Consider the following 24,790-nt stretch of genomic DNA (forward strand, 5'->3'; position numbering starts at 1 on the left):
TGTCATTCTTGGGTCAAAATTTTAAGCTAAAGGGAGCGAAGTCAGATACATTTTTCTTCACTGTTACACATAAGAATTATTCACCATTTGATTTTTCAAACAAAGCAAAACATTTTAATATTCTAGTTTGGTATACGCTAATTTATTGGTAATTTTTTTACAAGAAAACGTTTGTTTTATTTTCATCTTAAAACTGACCTAATATAAGCTATTATTTAAAAGTTTAAAATACCAGGTGTGTCAGTAAACGTCACTGCAGTCTCGCTTTTGCCGGAATCGTGCACGCCACCTCAACATTTAATTTAAAAAAACTAATAAAAAAAAGGTAATAAAAACTATTGTTTTTCTCCTTTTTAGTGCATTATTACATAAAAGCTGGTTATTAAAACGTTTATATGCATTTTTTTTCAATGCATTTTTTCAGTACTTTATATTTTCAATGCAAAATAGTTTCATGACTAAAAACATTTGCTCACTAAATGAACATGATAATGTGCGTTTTAATAGTGCGGAATAGTACTAGGGCACCCTTTTAATTTCAGAAAGTTTTAATTAATTTATAAAAATCATGTAATTAATCATCTAATTAAGTGAAATCTTATGTCAGATTACAAAGTCATCGGGCCTTGACCCACGTGTCGAATTTCAGAGAAATTAGTCGGTTAAATGTGCTCGAAATTTCGCTCGCCCGTTTCGATCAATGACGACAGACCAAAGCTCGACAAAAGTGCAAGAGACAGAAGAAGCAAGTTAAATAAAAGCTTGTAACGTTTTGATAACAAGCTTTTATGTAAAAATGCAAAAAAAAAAAGATAAAATAAATTATTTTCTTTAAATATAAAATAATACACTACTATTTAAATAACTATAAAGAAAAGCGTAATTCACTGTATTTTCTATTGGATACCTTAACTGATATTTAGGAAGAAATGTATTATGATGTAACAATGATGTAACAATTATGTTATTTTCCGTAGAGTTTCAGGATGTGTTATGATGTAGCTGGGTTGTTGTTTTCCCGAGGAGTGCTAGGATTTGCGTCTCTAGGGAAGTCCGTTTGACGACCCTTGTGGTCACGTGATATTTGTTGCAGCTCAGTGTCAGTAACTGGTGGAGCTTTCAAGTCATGTGCTGAGGGTCACACATATTTTTAAAAGTTTTTTAGTTAGTTTAGTAAAAACAATATTTCAGTTATTCAGTGTAAAATGTATTCGATAACTTTAGTGTAAGCTATTTTCAGTACGCTCTGTGTAAAATATTTGTTTACGGTAAAATAACTGTTTGCTTGACGTTTTTGTACTAATGTGATTTAAATTTTTTTAAAACCCTACATCATCGCGTTTGGATAATAGATACCCAAACAGGACATAGTAGATCTATTGTACCCAATCAGAACATAACAGATATAGTATACCCAATCAGGATCTAAAAAAAAATGCTCTACATAATACATACCAAGCTTAGAGTCACCGTTGAGAACATACTTTACATCTTGACCGTTAAGTGGGGCAACCACTAAAATATCTTCATCTTTCTCTTCAGATCTGATTTCCTGAAACAACATAAACAATAATATCTATAAATGGATCTTCGATCATAATTCAACTGTAATAGTACCTTCCCTAATGATCTCTCTTGGTTTGTTTACAACTTGGGGCCTACTAGAGGATTAGGGAGGACACTCTCATGCTAATGTTTTACCCTCTGCCATGTGTGATGATAAATTGTCTACAAACGTCAGGACGAAGACAGGGTAAGAACGTTTTGAGACTTGTCAGAGTGTATTAGACCGTAGAGAGCGACACTTGTGATGTTGATGTACTATTGCTGTAGCACTGTGTGCTCCGAAATACAGTAGTCGGTTAATTCTATGGTTCAACAGTTTAAGACTTTGTGTTATTATTGATAGCATCTGGTTGTTAGTTTAGTTCAGATTGTAAATATTCCACAGTGTGTCATTCAGTATTTCTGCTTCTGTCACACAAAAATTACCATATGTACACACATATAGCTATGTTGGAGATAGGCCGGTCTCTAACATAGTGAAGTATAATTGTGTAATGATGTGTCACGACTGTACAGATGCTGGAGTTGACCTGCAGGCTGATGAAATTGTCCCGTCTTCCCAAACTCTATTAATCTTTATACTCTTTTGTTTCGTTTGTTATGGGACTAATTTTCATACAGTATTCTGTATATAGTCAATTTCCAAAACTTTATTTACAAATGGCTGTCTCAGTCATACGATATTTTGTACTAAATTATATTATAACTACTTAAAAATATCTAATGGAATTTCGCTAAAAAGAATAAGAATTATTAAATTGATATTTTTATACCTGAGGTCTCTGAAAGTGTCTATAACAGTTGAGAAAATGAAGCCAGGAGTTGGGCAAACAACAACACAGACGTGTGAAGACAGGGATCTGATATTTGGTTGGGACGTCATTTGTTGAATTGGCTCCTGCTCATGACAGAAAGAGATCAGCTACCAAAGTTTTATAACACAGACATTCTTGTATACAGTCAGCGCTATATCATCGAGAGAATAACAAAGCAGTTACCTGTAATAAAACTCACGATCAGTCCTACCACTATCACAGTCACCATGCCCAGTGTAGAGAACCAGGCATAAGATAATCCATACAACATCTGAATTCCCTCTCTAGAAAACAAAATTTTTAAGTATAATTATGGACGATTTCAAAGAAATCACATTTTTATGTTCTCGTCTACAGAGTATAGAAGAAGTTTGTAATCGTTCTGAATAATAAACAGATATTTTGGAAGTTTTCACCGTTTTACTCCTACGTACTTTATCGTATATGGAAACTGGCACACAAAAAAATGCGCAAGGGAAAAATGCGCAAGGGAAAAAATGCGCAATGAGATTTTTGCTCAGACAGAAAATTCGCAAATAGGAAATTTCACACACAGAAAATAGCACACAGAGGTCACTCTTAAATTCTGAGTGTGGCAATTTGTTTATATTTGTTTGTATGGTTGTGTGTTTATGCTTGCATGTTTAAATTTGTATGTGTATGTGTTTATACATATATATTTCTCTTTGCGCATTTTTCTGTGTGTGCATTTTTCTTTTTGCACATTTTTCTGTTTGCATTTCAAGTTTTCACCGTTATACTCCTGCGTACTTTATCGTATATGGAAACTGGAACACTAAAAATGCGCAAGGGAAAAGTGCGCAAGGGAAAAAATGCGCAAAGAGAGTTTTGCTCAGACAGAAAATTCGTAAATAAGAAAATTACGCACACAGAAAAATAGCACACAGAGGTCACTCGTCAATTAAAAACATTAAACAAAAAAATTAGAGGGGAGATGACTCACACATTATTTTAAGCTAAAAACGTTTTCGTCTGAAACTTTTACCTCTCAACCGCTGGAGATAAGCCTACAGTAGATGTCAAGGTCATTGTAGAGGTCAAGGTTGTAGAAGTTGTAATGTCAGTGACAGGTGACATGGTAGACACATTGAAATACGCCGCACACGTCCCGTTAGGAAATGACTTTGGAGGTAGACGTATGCCGTAGACATAGGAGCCAATGGACACCCACATACTCAGTGCTACAGCAACTAGAGCTCCTGATATGGCGCCCTGGGATAGAAACACAATCAAGTTAAGTCAGACTTCCAAACACTAGTAGATTATCAGAAATGGGGCCTGTGACAGAAAAACGATCGACATTACGTAATGGTGTTTAGTCTATAATCTAGCTGTCGATAAAGATGTGCGACTCGAAAATCGAATTCTTACACTTCTAGATTATCGATTAAAAAGTATATTCTAGTTGAACAGCCATTAATGTGGAATAAAAAAAAAACTTACGTAACTGTTGGCCCAGGGGAAAAATGCTGCCAACACAAACATCCCGTACAGGGGTCCAGCTACAGAACCACCCAAAGACACAGAGGCCTGGGTGGGGGATACAAGATTACATCCACAGTAAAACATGTGTATTACACATCATAAAATGCTGTCATAAACAAAAGCACGTTACCTGTAGAACAGTCCCGTCTAGAGTTTGAGCCAAAAAACTGACGCCAATGGCCAAACATCCGTAAATGGCCACTAGAAGAAAAAACAATAGCTGACTTTTTAACTGTTACATTATACAAAGGTATAGTTTAATACATGATAACACAACTGGAATAGGTCCTTGTTATTCAAGTCAAAACAACTGTGTAACTTGTGGTCAAAGTTGAACTATCAGCTATAAAATAATGGCATTATTAGTAAAATGGTACAAACGCACGTGATTAGAACTCGAGACATTCGAGTTAGCTCTCGTAAGGTCTACTACCTGAACATACCGCCCTATTGAGACCAAAGATAAAGAAGACATATATTACTGTAGATACAAAATCAATGTAACCCTCCAGTTGGTCTCACACAACTCTGTATAAAAATACCTGTAGCTTTGTTGACCAAAGTCTTCTGATACTCTGTATAAAAATACCTGTAGCTTTGGTGACCAGAGTCTTCTGATACTCTGTATAAAAATACCTGTAGCTTTGGTGACTAGAGTCTTCTGATACTCTGTATAAAACTACCTGTAGCTTTGGTGACCAGAGTCTTCTGATACTCTGTATAAAAATACCTGTAACTTTGGTGACTAAAGTCTTCTGATACTCTGTATAAAAATACCTGTAGCTTTGGTGACCAGAGTCTTCTGATACTCTGTATAAAAATACCTGTAGCTTTGGTGACCAGAGTCTTCTGATACTCTGTATAAAAATACCTGTAGCTTTGGTGACTAGAGTCTTCTGATACTCTGTATAAAAATACCTGTAGCTTTGGTGACCAGAGTCTTCTGATACTCTGTATAAAAATACCTGTAACTTTGGTGACTAAAGTCTTCTGATACTCTGTATAAAAATACCTGTAGCTTTGGTGACTAAAGTCTTCTGATACTCTGTATAAAAATACCTGTAACTTTGGTGACTAAAGTCTTCTGATACTCTGTATAAAAATACCTGTAGCTTTGGTGACTAAAGTCTTCTGATACTCTGTATAAAAATACCTGTAGCTTTGGTGGCTAAAGTCTTCTGATACTCTGTATAAAAATACCTGTAACTTTGGTGACCAAAGTCTTCTGATACTCTGTATAAAAATACCTGTAGCTTTGGTGACTAGAGTCTTCTGATACTCTGTATAAAAATACCTGTAGCTTTGGTGACTAAAGTCTTCTGATACTCTGTATAAAAATACCTGTAGCTTTGGTGACCAGAGTCTTCTGATACTCTGTATAAAAATAGCTGTAGCTTTGGTGACTAGAGTATTCTGATACTCTGTATAAAAATACCTGTAGCTTTGGTGACCAGAGTCTTCTGATACTCTGTATAAAAATACCTGTAACTTTGGTGACTAAAGTCTTCTGATACTCTGTATAAAAATACCTGTAGCTTTGGTGACTAGAGTCTTCTGATACTCTGTATAAAAATACCTGTAGCTTTGGTGACTAAAGTCTTCTGATACTCTGTATAGAAATACCTGTAGCTTTGGTGACCAGAGTCTTCTGATACTCTGTATAAAAATACCTGTAGCTTTGGTGACTAAAGTCTTCTTATACTCTGTATAAACATACCTGTAGCTTTGGTGACAAAAGTCTTTTGATACTCTGTATAAAAATACCTGAAGCTTTGGTGACTAAAGTCTTCTGATACTCTGTATAAAAATACCCGTAGCTTTGGTGACTAGAGTCTTCTGATACTCTGTATAAAAATACCTGTAACTTTGGTGACTAAAGTCTTCTTATACTCTGTATAAAAATACCTGTAGCTTTGGTGACTAAAGTCTTCTGATACTCTGTATAAAAATACCTGAAGCTTTGGTGACTAAAGTCTTCTGATACTCTGTATAAAAATACCTGTAGCTTTGGTGACTAAAGTCTTCTGATACTCTGTATAAAAATACCTGTAGCTTTGGTGACTAAAGTCTTCTGATACTCTGTATAAAAATACCTGTAGCTTTGGTGACCAAAGTATTCTGATACTCTGTATAAAAATACCTGTAGCTTTGGTGACAAAAGTCTTCTGATACTCTGTATAAAAATACCTGTAGCTTTGGTGACCAAAGTCTTCTGATACTCTGTATAAAAATACCTGTAGCTTTGGTGACCAAAGTCTTCTGATACTCTGTATGAAAATACCTGTAGCTTTGGTGACCAGAGTTTTCTGATACTCTGTATAAAAATACCTGTAACTTTGATGACCAAAGTCTTCTGATACTCTGTATAAAAATACCTGTAGCTTTGGTGACTAAAGTCTTCTGATACTCTGTATAAAAATACCTGTAGCTTTGGTGACTAAAGTCTTCTGATACTCTGTATAAAAATACCTGTAGCTTTGGTGACTAAAGTCTTCTGATACTCCGTCAACCTGTGATCGTATCTGGGCTTCAGCACATCTTCCCAAGTGATGGCTCCTAGTGCATTCAGTGAAGACGACACGGAGCTAAACAAAGTCGAGACAGAGCTTAGACATTGGACATAGAGCATACACATGAGCCATAGAACTAAAATATTGGTTATACAACTAAAACATTGGCCATAAAACGAAAACATTGGGCATAGAACTAAAACATTGGCCATAGAGCTAAAATATTGGCCATAGAACTAAAACATTTGGCATGGAAAACAAACACTGGTTTATAAAATCTAGACGCGGATGTGAAGTTACCTTAAAGCTCCAGAGAACAAACAAGCTATAAATAGTCCAGGAACTCCGGGGTATCCCAAAGTCTCCATCACAAAGTAGGGAACTAGCTGGGGACAAACAAAGAACGTTTTATTTGAGTGTTATTTGATTTCTTACCGGCTCACTAACAAATTCCAGCAGATTGGTTTGAGTTACATTTAATAGGTCACCATCCCACACACTAACCTGATTGGAGCTCTTGACCAGCTTCTGACCCAGAGGATTACAGTTTTGATTGGCGTAATAAGCGAAGATGACAACACCAGATAAACAGGTCAAGGTCAACAAAATGAACACACCCAGGATGTTGAGCAACACTGAGCTGGATTCATAGTGTAGACATTTAATTTAAACACGAAATGTTATTGACACAACCACCCAATGTCGGGTGGATAAATTTGGTCCACTGACTCATCACACGGGTTAGCCCAGTGTCGCCTGCTAGAGTTAATTGATATCGCAACAGGATTTTCTACAACTAGTTTCCCAATGTATTCAAAGCTAAGATTAGAGCATGGTTCAGTACTGGGTCAGGTCTAATCTAACACCATTAATGCCTATAAAAAGATCTTGACCTCTGTAGGTCATACTCAACTTTTTGATGCGTGAATAATTACACATATAAGTTTAAATTAAACAAGAAAAATATTATTTGCAAATATTTCTGCTGAAGAATTATTTGACAATAAAAAAAAATAAACTTATTTCTGTACAGCTCTTTAACTTACGTAAAAAAACAAAAAACCCGTTTTTAAAAAGCTTACGTCATGGCTTTACGTAACGTCGGTAGACTCAAATATCGCTGGACACTGGCCTGGTTGACCCCGTACGTCCCCATCCAGTTTAAAGCTGTCCCAATCACCAAGTTCCAGACCGTGTGACGTGTCATCGGGTTAGGGTCAAAGCTGGAGCAGACGGGTAGACATTCAGTAACACAGACTTGTACGTATGGGTAAAAGACTTTCGGCTACGCTATAAATACGTTTAATGGTAACTCGACATTTCTGCTATAAATGTAACACATTTGTCAAAAAAGAAACACTGACTTAAAGAATTTGATCCTGCCCCACTCCTCATTGATCTCCCACACACGTGACATACCACCAACTTTTAGAGTACCCTGAAACAACAGGTCAAAGTTTATAACGACATGATCGAATCCTTCAAATCTAAATCAAATTGTTCTGAATGCTAAAAACACAATTGACATAAACCAACCTGAATGACAATGGCCAAAATACCAGCCAGCATTATCACAGATTGGAAGACATCTGTCCAGATTACCGCTTTCATACCACCCTAAAACAGTTCGATCATAAATAAATAAATAAATAAATAAATAAATAAATAAATAAATAAATAAATAAATATATATATATATATATATATATATATATATATATATATATATATATATATATATATATATGTATGTGTGTGTGTGTGTGTGTGTGTGTGTGTACGCTGGTTTTCTCTGTGTTAGCGTATCATTACATTGCCATCTACCAGACTTACAATTGTAGTATAGAGCGTACCAACAGCTCCAATACTTAAAATTGTTCCCCACGCTGGAAAGCCCGTCACTGAAATAAAAATTAGTCTACTTACATTTTCTGTTGTAAAATTTCTATAAAAACCTGTCTAGAAACACATCCAATATCCCTATATCTTATGCAGGTAATACAGACGTCACATGATAAGACAAGGATCTGACCTGCTTCTAAAGCTGTAGAGGGAGCAAATGAAGCGATGCCCATGTAGATCACCTGAAAGAGAACAAAAAAAGCGAGTACAAATATTATAATATCTGTAGTCAAATGGCTGTCACTGTTAACTCTTGTCAGGTCAGGTAACCAGTAACCTCTTATCATCACTTATCATCACCTCTCTCAATACATGACTCACTAGTGACACGTACTTACAACAGAGAGCAGTCTCTATGGTGCCACCCATTTAAACAACACCTCTCTCAAAACATATCTTACCACCACAACCCACCATATTTTGTTACCTGTGAGAGAATCATCAGCATCGTCCCCACAAGGCGGACAACTCTTGACTCAAATCTGACCTCCAAATACTGAGCGGTGGAGAAAAAAACATGTATGACAAAGCCGTTAGAAGATCTATATTCATTTGAAAATTGAATATTTTCAACTGATAATTAAAGAAATGTTTAGCAGCTTTTTCTTTAATTTTTCTCTCACACGATGGCATACAGTATGCTGGTAATTTTTATATGCATCTATATAATTCTCTACGTTGGGACCATGCGAGACACAACCACTACGAAAGCGCGCCTCGCTTCCCCTTCCCTTGCTCTCCAGGCATATCGCTACCCCCTCTCCCTACCAGTCTGGTGAGCTTTGATTCACGACGAATGCTTACAGTCGTAGGGCCGCCAGAATGAATTAGTGACTGCTATTAGGGGCAAATAATTTAGTTTTTAAACGATTTGAAACGAAGGGGAGATAACAATTTCTGCTTAATCTTTTCATTGTTGTCTGTAAACTGTCGTCACGGACGGCTGCTTTCTCGGGGGAGGGGGTGGGGAGGGAGTGGAGGATAATCACTAAATAACAGCGTATGGTACTCCCCGGGTTGGCTCGTTAAATTATATTTACTACATAGAAGACATATTGACACACAAAAATATCAGATCGAATAGTTTTTTACTAAATGTTTTCTACGGTAATTTTTCTTTTTTTTTCGTTTGAAACTTGTTAAATTTAAAAACCTGAAATATTTAAATAAAAGCAAACAACGAACAAGCTGGTAGATTGTGCATTTTGAAATATCAAATATGTAGAGCAATTTTCCGCTTTTATATTTTCCGGTCACTCTTAACGCATTTAGATAATTAGTGCCGTGTAAAATGACACTTATATGTGTGTATGGTAGCCTCTGATTGACTAAATGCCCCACTCCACCATCTCTCACCCACCCATTATCTTAACAAAAAATTGACCAACATCTCCCGAACTACATAGCACCTTTTTGCATTCGTGTGTACATATGTTACACTCAAAGTTTTAGTTTAACATAGGAGTAAAGGCCATTTCAACAGGGCTACATCTACTTGACATTTTTAACTAGGCTACACCTACTTGACATTTTAACACGACCATTTCTACTTGCCTCAAAAGCACTGGTCAGATGTAATGGATACAAGAGAGGCACAAAGAGAAGGGCAGCTAATACCACACCAAGCATGACACCAAAAGTTGCCAGATAAAATTCTGTTCCCTGGGTGAACAAGACAATGTTAATTAAAAAATGGTTGGGAAAAATTAAAAATTTTTTTTTTTTAAATAATATAAAATAAAACACGCAGCGCTAGAAAATATACAAAGACACGTTAACCTAATGTTAGAAACAAACACAACCTGTGTATACATTTCTGCAGGGGTTCCGAGAATCAAGATGGCCGACATGAAGGAGGCCAAGATCGAAATAGCAACAGGGAGTATGGAGAGGCTTCTGTTTCCCATCAGATATTCAACTGGGTTGTAAAAGATAAAATATTTACTCTATAAATACCATGTAATGCTCAAATAAATGTGCTTTGCCATCGAATCAATCTCCTTTTTAAAAAATAGGTAAGGTACTCATTAATGCATCAGTAAATACCTAACTTGCTTTAAAAAAAACCGCTAAATACTTTGTCATAATTTAATTTCTATAGGTTACAACAATGTCTTTTCTTTAAGTTATTTTGCTCATATTTTAGCCTCACACACACGATTAAGTGAGCATTGATGATGTTAGTTATTGTTTCACCTTCCTATACTGACTTATTTGATCGAATTAGTGTATAACAAATTTGCTCCACCTCAAAAACGGTACTTGACGGTTTTTTTATGTACAACGTCGGATTTCCAGAAATTTCAAAAAGGGTGATGGAAATTTGCGAATAGCATCGATCGTTATTTGTGAATTTTCGTCCACCTATCGTATGTTATCGTTTTCACACATCACGACACACAGATAGAAAGATTTTCAAGGTTCATATAGTGTTTTATATTTGTCTCCCTTAACCTTGTATTCTATATTTATCTCCCCTTACCTTGTATTCTATATTTATCTCCCCTTACCTTGTATTATATATTTATCTCCCCTTACCTTGTGTTCTCTGTTTGCCTCCCCTGAGAGCGAACCAAACTCCTATAGCCATTGATATGATCAACATGGCGGCAAAGACAACATAGTCGACAGGACCGAAGGAGTTCTTCACCACAACCATTTTGGTCTAGTTCAGCTGTAATGTTTTTTTTTTTTTTTTTTTTTTTGTAAATGAAGAAGAAGAAAAAAAGTAAAATATATCCCGACTACAATATACAACTAATTTTTAAATATTCACAAAATAAATTGTTTCAACTATTTTGATAGCCATCTATAAAGCAACATAAGCTTTCTGCCTAATTTTCATAATGCAATAATTCCAATTCAAAAATAAATATTCTAAAACACTACTGATAGGTCATCAATAAAACTCCACCTACAAGATAATGAACTTCACCAAGAAGAAAAGGAACAAAACTTCACCGAGAAGAAAACACAACTTCACAAACTGATCTCGTATCTATGGGTTCGTGCTTAATCTCCCTGACCAACTATATTGACACACACCACACACTGGTCGTTGAATTAATTAATCCAGAACTGATTAAATTTGTTGTTTAATAACTGGAATTTTCCGTACAACCAAAAATTCAGATTTTGAGAATTTTACTCCTGTTGCTATTAAAAAAACTATAACTATTTTTTTTTAGTTTGAACTAAAAATATAGTTCTAGTTTACCGCCAAATTGATTTAGTCCTCTTTACTCCTTATGGAAGAACATAGGGCCTCCACAATTTATTTCCATTTCGTCCGACCCCCGGCTATTATTTTCGCAATTTCCAAAGACATCCCTGTTGGCTTCAGTTCTACAAGAAGACCCCGCCTCCAGGTCTGTCTTGGGCGTCTGTCTACCGCTTCCCCTGGGGGTTCCACTCAAGCGCTTGGCGGGAGACTAGTGCTCCTGGCAGGTCTAACCAAGTCGGACAGATCTGCGCGGGTAGGGGCCAGACCAAACGTTGTGCCCTCGTCCTCCGGATTGGGGGTTGTGTGATGGGCTAACTACTCGTTCACATAAAACAAAAGACAGTTACAGAAACTGAAGCCAATCTGTCTCTCGACCTCTGACAATTTACGACCTTCTTATGCAATTATGACAAACTTGCATATTTACAATTACACTGGTATTAGTTTGTCATAGTTTACTTTCATAAGATTTCAAATCGTTTTAGGCATTTTATGGCTTGCTTTTATATGATCAATTATTTGAAAATATGTTTAATATCTGCGCATTTTAAAATATGTTCGTATTACTCAAAGTTTCGAGTTATATTTGTTGGAATATAAACCCTGTTGTTCGAATACTTAAACTAAAACCCACCCCCCCTCTCTGTTCTTTAACTGTTGGCTATAGCACAGCAAGTTCAGAGTTTCTTCCAGGCATCTCTTCGGGGGGGGGGGGTCAGGGTGTGTAACTCGAATAAATTCTACAGCCCCCCCCCCCCCCGAACGAAATGGAATTTATATAGAAAAAAATATACTTTTTCCAGTGTCCGCCCCCCCCCCCCCCCCCACCGGAAAATGTTGACCGCCCCCACCCATGAAATATCAAGTGTTCCCCCCCCCCCCCCCCGGAGAAAAAAAGTCTTGAAGAATCAAAGAGCAAGTCTGACACGATATATCAGTTCATCAGACTCTCCATCAGACTCTCCATTAGACTCTCCATCAGACTATCTACATAACTTACTGCTTAGACCCTTTGGTCTATTGAACTGAGCATGACCTGATAAATTAACATAAATTAACGTTTTAAGATTGTATACTCAAATTTGTGAAATATATTATCCATCAACATAATTGACCAATTATGTATTCTCTTTCTACTTTCTAAACTAATTATAGCTGTCAGTTGACTCGTTAAGATGCTAATTCGTTAAGCCAACAAAAGTCTTACATAAAACATTACAAACTTTTGACTGACTAGCAAAGGTCATTGTAAACAAACACTAAGTCTACCAGAGGAATGATTCATTATGACAATGTTACTGAAGCTACAAAGTCTTGTTAGTATTAATTAATTATTAAACATTTGACTCCATCCATTCAATTGTGTTGTGTGTGCAACGATTAAACGACCTTGAACTTCACACATAAAAAAACCAACAGAATTTGGTTTAGTTCCAATGTATAACAACAATTTCTAATGAAAAAAAAATAGAAGATGGACAAGTAGGTCTTAGTACTGTATCCTTGATTTGTTCCACACATAAATAAATTCGCCTAACAAAATGTACCTGACCAAATGACTAGTGTGTAAATTAAGTGTCTGTTCAGCGCCTCGGTATAAGTGCTACTAATCTCAATATCTTTCTTCTATATCTTCATGTATGTAGACGGTGTCATAAACATTTGTTGTTGCCCTAAACCTTCGCGTGTTTTGATGATGTTGGTTGCTTTTTTATTGCGTATGCTTGCTTTTTTATTGGGTATGTATACTTTTTATTGGGCATGTATACATTTTTGGGTATGTATACTTCTATACTTTCTCGGATACGAAGTAGGCCTATAGATAAAGTATTGTAATCGTGCAAGATTTTTACAAATCTCGACGTTTTACACCTCCCTGCGTCGGAAAAACATAGTTTTGCAATCTTGTCTGTATATTTGTGTATGTGTGTGTGTGTGTGTTACATGATAGGCCCTACTGCCCAGAGCATTCTAGTTCACGTAATAAACATGTTTTGTTTAGCTACACTTAGTCAAGTAAGAAGAAATATATTATGTATGTGTAGTCCAAATCGGCAGCTAATAAAAAATAAACCGGGAGTGATCTCCCCTAAACTTTCTCGAATATTCTTATATAAAATAACAGGGGATGGGAACTCGGGCTATAGACATGATTTTTAATCCATTTAAATACTTAAAGTTTTAAAAATAGAATAAATAGACAAATTAATTGCACACCAAGTGAACGCCAAATAAAAAAGTGCATAATAGTGCGCAATATTATTAGTACTTTACAAATTTACATTAGTTTTTTGAGAAATCGGAAGTAGCGTAAATTACTACTTCCGGTCAACGAAAATTACTCAAAATTTAACAGAAGGTAGAGAATTAGATCGTTTACTTACATGTGAAATTTCATTGATCTATCTGAAATAGTACTTAAGTTATAGGCTTTTGAAAAATTCAAAGTAGGAAAAGTACCACTTCCGGTTATCGGAAATAGCTCAAAAGAAGTTGATACGGATCTACGATTTTGATAAAATACTTATATATGAAATTTCATCAACCTAGCTGTAACGGTACTCAAGTTATCGTGTTTACACACGGACACATTCACACACAGACAGACAGACACACAGGCATACGGACAAGATTGCAAAATTATATTTTTCCGTATCAGTGAGGTAATATGTACCCCTGAAACTAAAAAAAAAACAAATAGAAAGAGATTAAATTAAAGATGGGGCGGGTAGTCGAATAAGATCTTGTCAATTTCATTGTGCGGTTTAGAGAAAAAATATGTTCAATGATATGGTGTCTCAAGACACGGCCTGATATTATTGGGATTAAACTTTTGGCGGAATCTAACAGCTTGTTGTATTAACAAATGCACCGTACATTGGATTCGCGATAGGTTAAACCTACATCAATTATTTCGCCGCAGGCAGGGGGGGGGGGGGGGGTTAGGGGGGGGGGTCATAACCATAGACCCCTTGGTATATATATATATATATATATATATATATATATATATATATATATATATATATATATATATATATATGTATATATATATATATGTATATATATATGTATATATATATATATATATATATATATATATATATATATATATATATATATATATATATATATATATATATATATATATATATATATATATATATATATATATATATATATATATATATATATATATATATATAAAGTATGAGGGGGGTGCAAATCGAAAGTTTGAAGGGGGTGCAAATTAAAAAGTTTGTCCCCCCCCCCCCCCCCCCCCTTGAGACGATCCTGGCTAACGACTGATAGAAACATCTAGATCTTATATGTGGGAATACAAAGTTTACATTTGAAATAGTGGCTGGCTTATACAAGTCAACAGCTCCACATGTAGGGATTATCATAGACTTATTATATACTTATCATATACTTATCATAGACTTATTATATACTTATCATATACTTATCATAGACTTATTATATACTTATCATATACTTTTCATAGTCTTACCAGTACAGGCGCACAAAAATAAACATTACCTTTGTTACGGGCTTTTCTCGTTATAAAATAATAATTTTTTTTAGTCCAAAAACAAACACACACATTTAACAGCAACAACAAACTGTATTAAATAATATCAAGCTAATACATGTGATATGAATGTTATCAGCTTTTATAGATTTCATAACACTTCATGATAAATATTCTAGGAATAACTAAATTAAACACTTGAATATTTTCTCATTCATTTCAGCTTTTTAATAACCAACTTCTCTAGGTTGTTTTTAGACTGTTGGTTAGATAAATTAGCTATATTGTTAGTTCTATTATTAGCTGTATAGCCCAGCAACAAAACTCACATCACCAAACGCATGGGAGATTTTGTCCCTTGGATTCGACTGATGAAAAACTAATCACGCCACTCATCAATTCATCAATATAATATTTTATTTCTATTTCCAATCTACACAGGGGCAATTATTGTAAATACTCATACAGATGTTTACAGACACTCGAACAAACACATTTGACTATGATCACACTTGATCATAGTTTAATAGTAATTTTGTATGACTTATATTATAATCTTATTTTCTGTATTCACAAAAGTGCCGTTAGATATTCCAAGGCCATTATCTAACACAGTGGATATGTGCATTCTGTGAGTGTCTGTTGTTGTTTCCATTGGCTTAGGCTGGTCATGTGACATTTGCTTTAGTTCTGTGACCACACAAGCAGTAGATAAGGGCTTGACGTCATGGGCTGTGGGATAGACAGACGTTTGTGTACCTCACAAAGTCAATAGATAAAGACAAGACGTCATGGACTGTGGGTTAGACAGACATTTGTGTACCTCACAAAGTCAATAGATAAAGACAAGACGTCATGGACTGTGGGTTAGACAGACATTTGTGTACCTCACAAAGTCAATAGATAAAGAAAAGACGCAATGGGCTGTAGGTTAGACAGTTATATATAAAGACAAGACGCTATGAACTTAAGGTTAATGTCCGTTTGATTATCTTAAAAATATAATAGTAATCTTTAGAACATACTGCAATAATTATGATTCTTATTTGATTTGATCACTTTGTTTACTTTGTTTTTTGTTGTTGTCTTTTCACAGTAAATAACCTGTACGTCATATGCCACTGACAGTTACATGAAAATTACAGTTACCACACTTACACAACATCTGGTCATCGTTAAGAAATCCAACATTTGTAAAAACTTCTTTGATTGGATGAGCTGATATGATAATTTCTCTGTCTTTCTCTTCCGATCTGATTTCCTATTTAAAAAAACAATAAAAAAAAACAACAGAGAACTTATTTTTGTTTTATAAAACACGAATAGAACTACAGCAGCTTTAACCAAAGCTGTGTACATGTAACTCTTTCCACTTTTTTAGTCTACAATGACATGTGTCTAAAATATTTTTTCGCCTAACTTTTTCACTTTTAAATATTTTTTTTCACTATTAATAAAGTTTATAAAAATAAATAATTCAATCAAAGTTGTACTAAAACACCCAACACATTACGAACATATTTTGTATAAATCTTATTTTAAAACAAAATGCTCACATACAGCGCTAGAATAGTTTACCTGAGGTCTCTGGAAGTGTCTGTAACAGTTGAGAAAATGAAGCCAGGAGTTGGGCAAACAACAACACAGACGTGTGAAGACAGGGATCTGATATTTGGTTGGGACGTCATTTGTTGAATTGGCTCCTGCTCATGACAGAAAGAGATCAGCTACCAAAGTTTTATAACACAGACAGACATTCTTGTATACAGTCAGCGCTATATCATTGAGAGAATAACAGAGCAGTTACCTGTAACAAAACTCACGATCAGTCCTACCACTATCACAGTCACCATACTGAGAGTAGAAAACCACATGTAAGATATTCCGTATAACATGTGAATTCCTTCTCTGAAAAAAAAATTAGGTTTTATTTTTGGACGATGCACTACAAGCCATATCATTATATACAAGAACTTTTTTCCTATAAAATAACTTTATACCTATCATTTTCTATTGGGAAAGATACAGTAGTTGCTAAGGTCATTGTAGAGGTCAAGGTTGTAGCAGGTGTCATGTCAGTGACAGGTGACATGGTGGACACATTGAAATACGCCGCACACGTCCCGTTAGGAAATGACTTTGGAGGTAGACGGATGCCGTAGACATAGGAGCCAATGGACACCCACATACTCAGTGCTACAGCAACTAGAGCTCCTGATATGGCGCCCTGTGATAGAAACACAATCAAGTTAAGTCAGACTTCAAAACACTAATAGATCAACAGATATAGCACCAGTAGCAAGAAAAACGATCGTGCACAAACTCGCACTTTATCATTAATATTTGCTGTAATATACACTCTTTGATTGCAGCTCTAAACCTGTTCATTAAATTTTAATGTAATTTGAAAAATATAATTGAGCTGAGCGAAATTTTTGTCTACTATTTTATACATTTTATTTACTTGAAGGGGATTTCTATTTAAAATTACCTGTTTACCATCACGGCTGTATATACTTACGTAACTGTTGGCCCAGGGGAAAAAAGCTCCTAACGCAAACATCCCGTACAGGGGTCCAGCCACAGAACCACCAAAGGACAAGGACGCCTGGGGGAAATGGTTTACAACGTTACAACCCTGACTGGCATAGTATAAAACATCTAGGTGTATAGATCTAATACAGATCCGTTTCGTCTATTCTCAAACTGCACAGAAGGTATTAGATCTGTTATAATTGTTATATAAATCCCCCCCCCCCCCCCTAAATGTTTCTGATCAGCCACAATCAATCCACGCATGATTACCTGTAGCACAGTTCCACCAAGCAGTTGTGCTAGAAAACTGACGCCAATGGCCAGACACCCGTAGATGGCCACTGGAAGAATACAGGAGAAACAATGGGAAAAATCATGGGAGAAATCATGGGAGAAATCATGGGAGAAATCATGGGAGAAATCATGGGATAAATCATGGGAGAAATCATGGGAGAAATCATGGGAGAAATCATGGGAGAAATCATGGGAGAAATCATGGGTGAAATCATGGGAGATATAATGGGAGAAATCATGGGAGAAATCATGGGATAAATCATGGGATAAATCATGGGAGAAATCATGGGATAAATCATGGGAGAAATCATGGGAGAAATCATGGGAGAAATCATGGGATAAATCATGGGAGAAATCATGGGAGAAATCATGGGAGAAATCATGGGAGAAATCATGGGAGAAATCATGGGAGATATAATGGGAGAAATCATGGGAGAAATCATGGGAGAAATCATGGGAGAAACAATGGGAGAAATCATGGGAGAAATCATGGGAGAAATCATGGGAGAAATCATGGGAGAAATCATGTGTGAAATCATGGGAGAAATCATGGGAGAATAAAGGAGAGAAACAATGGGAGAAAAACAATGTATTAAACTGTACATTGTAAGCGAGGTAACGACAAAGCTGCTTAGTTTCCCGTGGTAGCAGCTAGACACAACTTTAATAAGTGGATGTTTGAACACAAACAGTCCGAGATAGATACATAACTGTAGCTTTGGTGACTAAAGTCTTCTGATACTCTGTATAAAAATACCTGTAGCTTTGGTGACTAAATTCTTCTAATACTCTGTATAAAAATACCTGTAGCTTTGGTGACTAAAGTCTTCTGATACTCTGTATAAAAAAACGTGTAGCTTTGGTGACTAAAGTCTTCTGATACTCTGTATAAAAATTCCTGTAGCTTTGGTGACTAAAGTCTTCTGATACTCTGTATAAAAAATACCTGTAGCTTTGGTGACTAAAGTCTTCTGATACTCTGTATAAAAATACCTGTAGCTTTGGTGACTAAAGTCTTCTGATACTCTGTATAAAAATACCTGTAGCTTTGGTGACCAAAGTCTTCTGATACTCTGTATAAAAATACCTGTAGCTTTGGTGACCAGAGTCTTCTGATATTCTGTATAAAAATACTTGTAGCTTTGGTGACTAAAGTCTTCTGATACTCTGTATAAAAATACCTGTAGCTTTGGTGACTAAAGTCTTCTGATACTCTGTATAAAAATACCCATAGCTTTGGTGACTAAAGTCTTCTGATACTCTGTATACGAAATACCCATAGCTTTGGTGACTAAAGTCTTCTGATACTCTGTATAAAAATACCTGTAGCTTTGGTGACTAAAGTCTTCTGATACTCTGTATAAAAATACCTGTAGCTTTGGTGACTAAAGTCTTCTGATACTCTGTATAAAAATACCTGTAGCTTTGGTGACTAAAGTCTTCTGATACTCTGTATAAAAATACCTGTAGCTTTGGTGACTAAAGTCTTCTGATACTCTGTATAAAAATACCTGTAGCTTTGGTGACTAAAGTCTTCTGATACTCTTTATAAAAATACCTGTAACTTTGGTGACTAAAGTCTTCTGATACTCTGTATAAAAATACCTGTAGCTTTGGTGACTAAAGTCTTCTGATACTCTGTATAAAAATACCTGTAGCTTTGGTGACTTAAGTCTTCTGATACTCTGTATACAAATACCTGTAGCTTTGGTGACTAAAGTCTTCTGATACTCTGTATAAAAAATACCTGTAACTTTGGTGACTAAAGTCTTCTGATACTCTGTATAAAAATACCTGTAGCTTTGGTGACTAAAGTCTTCTGATACTCTGTATAAAAATACCTGTAGCTTTGGTGACTAAAGTCTTCTGATACTCTGTATAAAAATACCTGTAGCTTTGGTGACTAAAGTCTTCTGATACTCTGTATGAAAATACCTGTAGCTTTGGTGACTAAAGTCTTCTAATACTCTGTATAAAAATACCTGTAGCTTTGGTGACTAAAGTCTTCTGATACTCTGTATAAAAATACATGTAGCTTTGGTGACTAAAGTCTTCTGATACTCTGTATAAAAATACCTGTAGCTTTGGTGACTAAAGTCTTCTGATACTCTGTATAAAAATACCTGTAGGTTTGGTGACTAAAGTCTTCTGATACTGTGTATAAAAATACCTTTAGCTTTCATGACTAAAGTCTTCTGATACTCTGTATAAAAATACCTGTAGCTTTGGTGACTAAAGTCTTTTGATACTCTGTATAAAAATACCTGTAGCTTTGGTGACTAAAGTCTTCTGATACTCTGTATAAAAATACCTGTAGCTTTGGTGACTAAAGTCTTCTGATACTCTGTATAAAAATACCTGTAGCTTTGGTGACTAAAGTCTTCTGATACTCTGTATAAAAATACCTGTAGCTTTGGTGACTAAAGTCTTCTGATACTCTGTATAAAAATACCTGTAGCTTTGGTGACTAAAGTCTTCTGATACTCTGTATAAAAACACCTGTAGCTTTGGTGACCAAAGTCTTCTGATACTCTGTATAAAAATACCTGTAGCTTTGGTGACTAAAGTCTTCTGATACTCTGTCAACCTGTGATCGTATCTGGGCTTCAGCACATCTTCCCAAGTGATGGCTCCTAGTGCATTCAGTGAAGACGACACGGAGCTAAACAAAGTCGAGACAGAGCTTAGACATTGGACATAAGAGATAACAACTAACAATAAGCTAAAGTATTGTACTCTGTTAAAACATTTAACGCAGAGCTAAAACAGTGAACACCGAGCTAAAACCCTAAGACATGTTTGGCAACATTTCCGTAACCGTTTCACCTTAACGCCCCAGCAAACAAACAAGCTATAAATAGTCCAGGAACGCCGGGATATCCCAAAGTCTCCATCACAAAATAGGGAACTAGCTATAGATATGATAATAAAATAGAAGTGTATATTAATACTCGGTATGTAATAGTTTGATATATTCTTTATCAATTTACTTTCAGATACATTGATTTAGTAGACATATTTGTTGCAAATAAATAAATTTAAAAATTCTTTAAGCCCCCCCCCCCCTCGTTCTGTTACCCCACCTCCCCAACTACACCAACCTGATTGGAGCTGTCCACCAGCTTCTGACCCAGCGGATTACAGTTCTGTCTGGCGTAGTAAGCAAACAAGACAATGCCGGACAGACAGGTCAGTGTGTACAAGATGAAGATACCCAGGGTGTTGAGCATCACAGACCTGGGAGAAGGGTTACGTCATGTCACAAAAATTGTGTCGTTAGTTCTCTAATAAGTGATACGACATGTCACAAAAATGTGTCGTTATTTTACTAAGTTACGTCACCAGAATTTTGTCGTTACCTGTGCAAATACAAATTTTAACTCCTATAATATGAGAAAGATGTTTGTAGGTTTGTCGAAACCAAATGCAAAATATATGAGTACTGCAAATCTGAGCGCTCAATAATTGAGCACAACATATTTGAGGACAACATGCTCAGGACAAAATATTTGAGGACAACATGCTCAGGACAAAATATTTGAGGACAACATGCTCAGGACAAAATATTTGAGGACAACATGCTCAGGACAAAATATTTGAGGACAACATGCTCAGGACAAAATATTTGAGGACAACATGCTCAGGACAAAATATTTGAGGACAACATGCTCATGACAAAATATTTGAGGACAACATGATCAGGACAAAATATTTGAGGACAACATGCTCAGGACAAAATATTTGAGGACAACATGCTCATGACAAAATATTTGAGGACAACATGCTCAGGACAAAATATTTGAGGACAACATGCTCAGGACAAAATATTTGAGGACAACATGCTCAGGACAAAATATTTGAGGACAACATGCTCAGGACAAAATATTTGAGGACAACATGCTCAGGCAAAATATTTGAGGACAACATGCTCAGGACAAAATATTTGAGGACAACATGCTCATGACAAAATATTTGAGGACAACATGCTCATGACAAAATATTTGAGGACAACATGCTCAGGACAAAATATTTGAGGACAACATGCTCAGGACAAAATATTTGAGGACAACATGCTCATGACAAAATATTTGAGGACAACATGCTCAGGACAAAATATTTGAGGACAACATGCTCAGGACAAAATATTTGAGGACAACATGCTCAGGACAAAATATTTGAGGACAACATGCTCAGGACAAAATATTTGAGGACAACATGCTCAGGACAAAATATTTGAGGACAACATGCTCAGGACAAAATGTTTGAGGACAACATGCTCAGGACAAAATTTCCTAAGACACCCCAGGAAAAATCGTCAGACAAAATGTTTTAAGTAAAAATATCCCAAAGTCCACTGTCCATGCTTACATCATGGCTTTACGTAACGTCGGTAGACTCAAGTAGCGCTGGACACTGGCCTGGTTGATGCCGTACGTCCCCATCCACGTTATAGCTGAGCCAATCACAAGGTTCCAGGCCGTATGTCGGGTTAGTGGGTTGGGGTCAGGACTAGACAAAATATATACAAGCAATTGATTCAATTAGCGGTAGTAATTCATTCTGTTGAGATTCTTCTTCTTCTTTCTTAATGGTAATATAGAAGGGGATATCCTCCAACACAATGATGTTGAAAACATGTTATGCGCATAAGGCCCGTTGACTTCAGCCTGCTTTTCAATCTCGATTTTCTTCCATCGTCTTTTCCAACTAATAACATTCTGTAAGGCAGCATTTGTTTGAATTTGATGTATTATCTACTAGATGGGTTGTTGCCCTTAAGGGCAGGTTAACCCCCCCCCCCCCCCATATACATATTTAAGTCAGAAATGTAGAGCCTCATCTGCCTCATTCTGTGGGGCAAGTTGTTTTGTAATTCGCCAAGTTTGTAAAAAGTTTGATCCAAGTAGCAAATAAAAATGACCGATAAATCTAAAACATGAGCTCGTCAACTCGTTGTGTCACGCACCAAAACATTGGAGGATTGAGGTGGGTGTGAGGGGGGGGGGGGATTGTGACGATTTGACTTACAAGACGCATGTTAAATTATGATAAACGAGCCGACCCGCAACGTAGCATACGCAGCATGTTTAGTTGTTTTACTTTCTACTTTTCAGTAATTCATAAATAGTTTAAAAATTTGACACTACCCTCCCCTTCCCCACCAGCCTTCTTTGACAACATTTTACAGACGACAATGAAAGGATCAAGCATAACTTCTTACCTCCCCTTTTTCAAATCGTTTAAAAGCTAAATTATCTGCGCCTAGCAGCCGTCACTAATTCGACCCGGCACTACAATTGTAAACAATCTGGGTGAACCACAGCTCACCAGACTGGTGTGGGCGGGGGTGGTAGCGAAATGGTCTGTTGCGCATGCCTAGAGAGCGAGTGAAGGGGCGGGAGGAGTGTTATATATATATATATATATATATATATATATATATATATATATATATATATATATATATATATATATATATATATATATAATTCTCTTCTTGGAGACGCTAGAAAACACCAAGCTGTAAGCGCGCCTAGCAGCCCCCTCCCTTCCTCTCTAGGCATATCCCTACCAATCCCAACCCCCACATGGTCTGGTGAGCTGTGGTTCACGCTAAATGTTTACAATCGTAGAGCCGGGTTTAGTGACGGCTATTAGGGGTAGATAATTTAGTTTGAAAACGATTTTAAACTTAGGAGAGGTAACTAAGAGGAGGCTGCTTTCAAGGGGGGGGGGAGGGTATCGTCCTTAGCTATTGATCGTGTTTTAAAGCAAATATTTTCAGTGGCAGCATTGGTATTCACAATGTCGAATTCACAAATCATGAATTACTGAAAAGTAGAAAATAAAACAACTAAATAGCGGCGTATGATACCCCGCGGGTCGGCTCGTTATTTATATTTAGATAAAAAACGCAAATACGGTTGAAAATTGTAATTATAGAAGTTGGAGAGCTTTATCAATGTGGACATGTAGCGGATTTTGATGATTTACGATGTTGCTTGTCAGTGGATGGTGGAAAGGGGGGGGGGGCTGGCAAATAAAAAATATAAACCACCTACTTAAAGAATTTGATCCTGCCCCCACTCCTCATTGATCTCCCACACACGTGACATACCACCAACTTTTAGAGTACCCTGAAACAACAGGTCAAAGGTTATAACGACATGACCAAATCCTTCAAATCTAAATCAAATTGTTCTGAATGCTAAAAACACAATTGACATAAACCAACCTGAATGACAATGGCCAAAATACCAGCCAGGCATTATCACAGATTGGAAGACATCTGTCCAGATTACCGCTTTCATACCACCCTAAAACAGTTTGATTATTATATATATATATATATATATATATATATATATATATATATATATATATGTCTGTGTGTGTGTTGTGTGTAACCTGCGCTGGTTTTCTCTGTGTCAGCGTATCATTACACGAGAAAAATTGGCCCGTTGAGGAAGGATACACCGGGCGCTAGGTTGATAGTGCTGTCTCTTTTCTCTAAACTAAAACCAACCCACCACCCCCCCACACACCACACCCCCCCCCACACACACCACACCCCCCCACCCCCCCCAAAACACACCACCCCCCCCCACCCCCAACCCCCCACCCCCACCCCCACCCCCCAAAAAACATGTCTACTGTCCCATTCAACGAAATATAATTATATACTTTTTCCAGTGTCCGCCCCCCTCCCAGAAAATTCTACAAACCGCCCCCGAAAATTTCAAGTACCCCCACCCCTCTGCGGGGAGGAAAAAGTCCGAAATTAAAACCACCCCCCACTCACCCCCCCCCCACACACGCACACCACCCCCACCCCCCACCCACACCCCCTCTAAAAAAACATGTGTACCGTCCCATTCAACGAAATATAATTATATACTTTTTC

At 36.4% G+C, this 24,790-nt stretch overlaps 1 protein-coding gene and 1 pseudogene across 1 annotated transcript; both read right to left on the reverse strand.

Annotated features, from left to right (window-relative positions):
- Nucleotides 1-991: 991 nt before the first annotated feature.
- Nucleotides 992-10,967, reverse strand: LOC131932534 (sodium-coupled monocarboxylate transporter 1). Its single transcript, XM_059289454.1, has 19 exons — nt 10,838-10,967; nt 10,102-10,217; nt 9,854-9,961; nt 8,727-8,795; nt 8,430-8,481; nt 8,231-8,298; nt 7,934-8,014; nt 7,762-7,835; nt 7,480-7,620; nt 6,902-7,037; nt 6,698-6,783; nt 6,357-6,472; nt 4,018-4,088; nt 3,846-3,932; nt 3,388-3,614; nt 2,565-2,665; nt 2,340-2,464; nt 1,456-1,552; nt 992-1,131 (listed from the first exon to the last, which is right to left on the reverse strand). The coding sequence occupies exons 1-19, from the start codon at nt 10,956-10,958 to the stop codon at nt 992-994; spliced, it is 2,016 nt and encodes a 671-aa protein (XP_059145437.1). The 5' UTR covers nt 10,959-10,967.
- A 4,634-nt stretch (nt 10,968-15,601) lies between these two features.
- Nucleotides 15,602-24,203, reverse strand: LOC131932535 (sodium-dependent multivitamin transporter-like; annotated as a pseudogene).
- Nucleotides 24,204-24,790: the final 587 nt, after the last annotated feature.

The sequence above is a fragment of the Physella acuta genome, unplaced genomic scaffold (genome assembly GCF_028476545.2).
Source record: "Physella acuta isolate Inbredline_101_S28 unplaced genomic scaffold, ASM2847654v3 ptg002198l, whole genome shotgun sequence".
Taxonomy (NCBI): Eukaryota; Metazoa; Mollusca; class Gastropoda; family Physidae; genus Physella; species Physella acuta.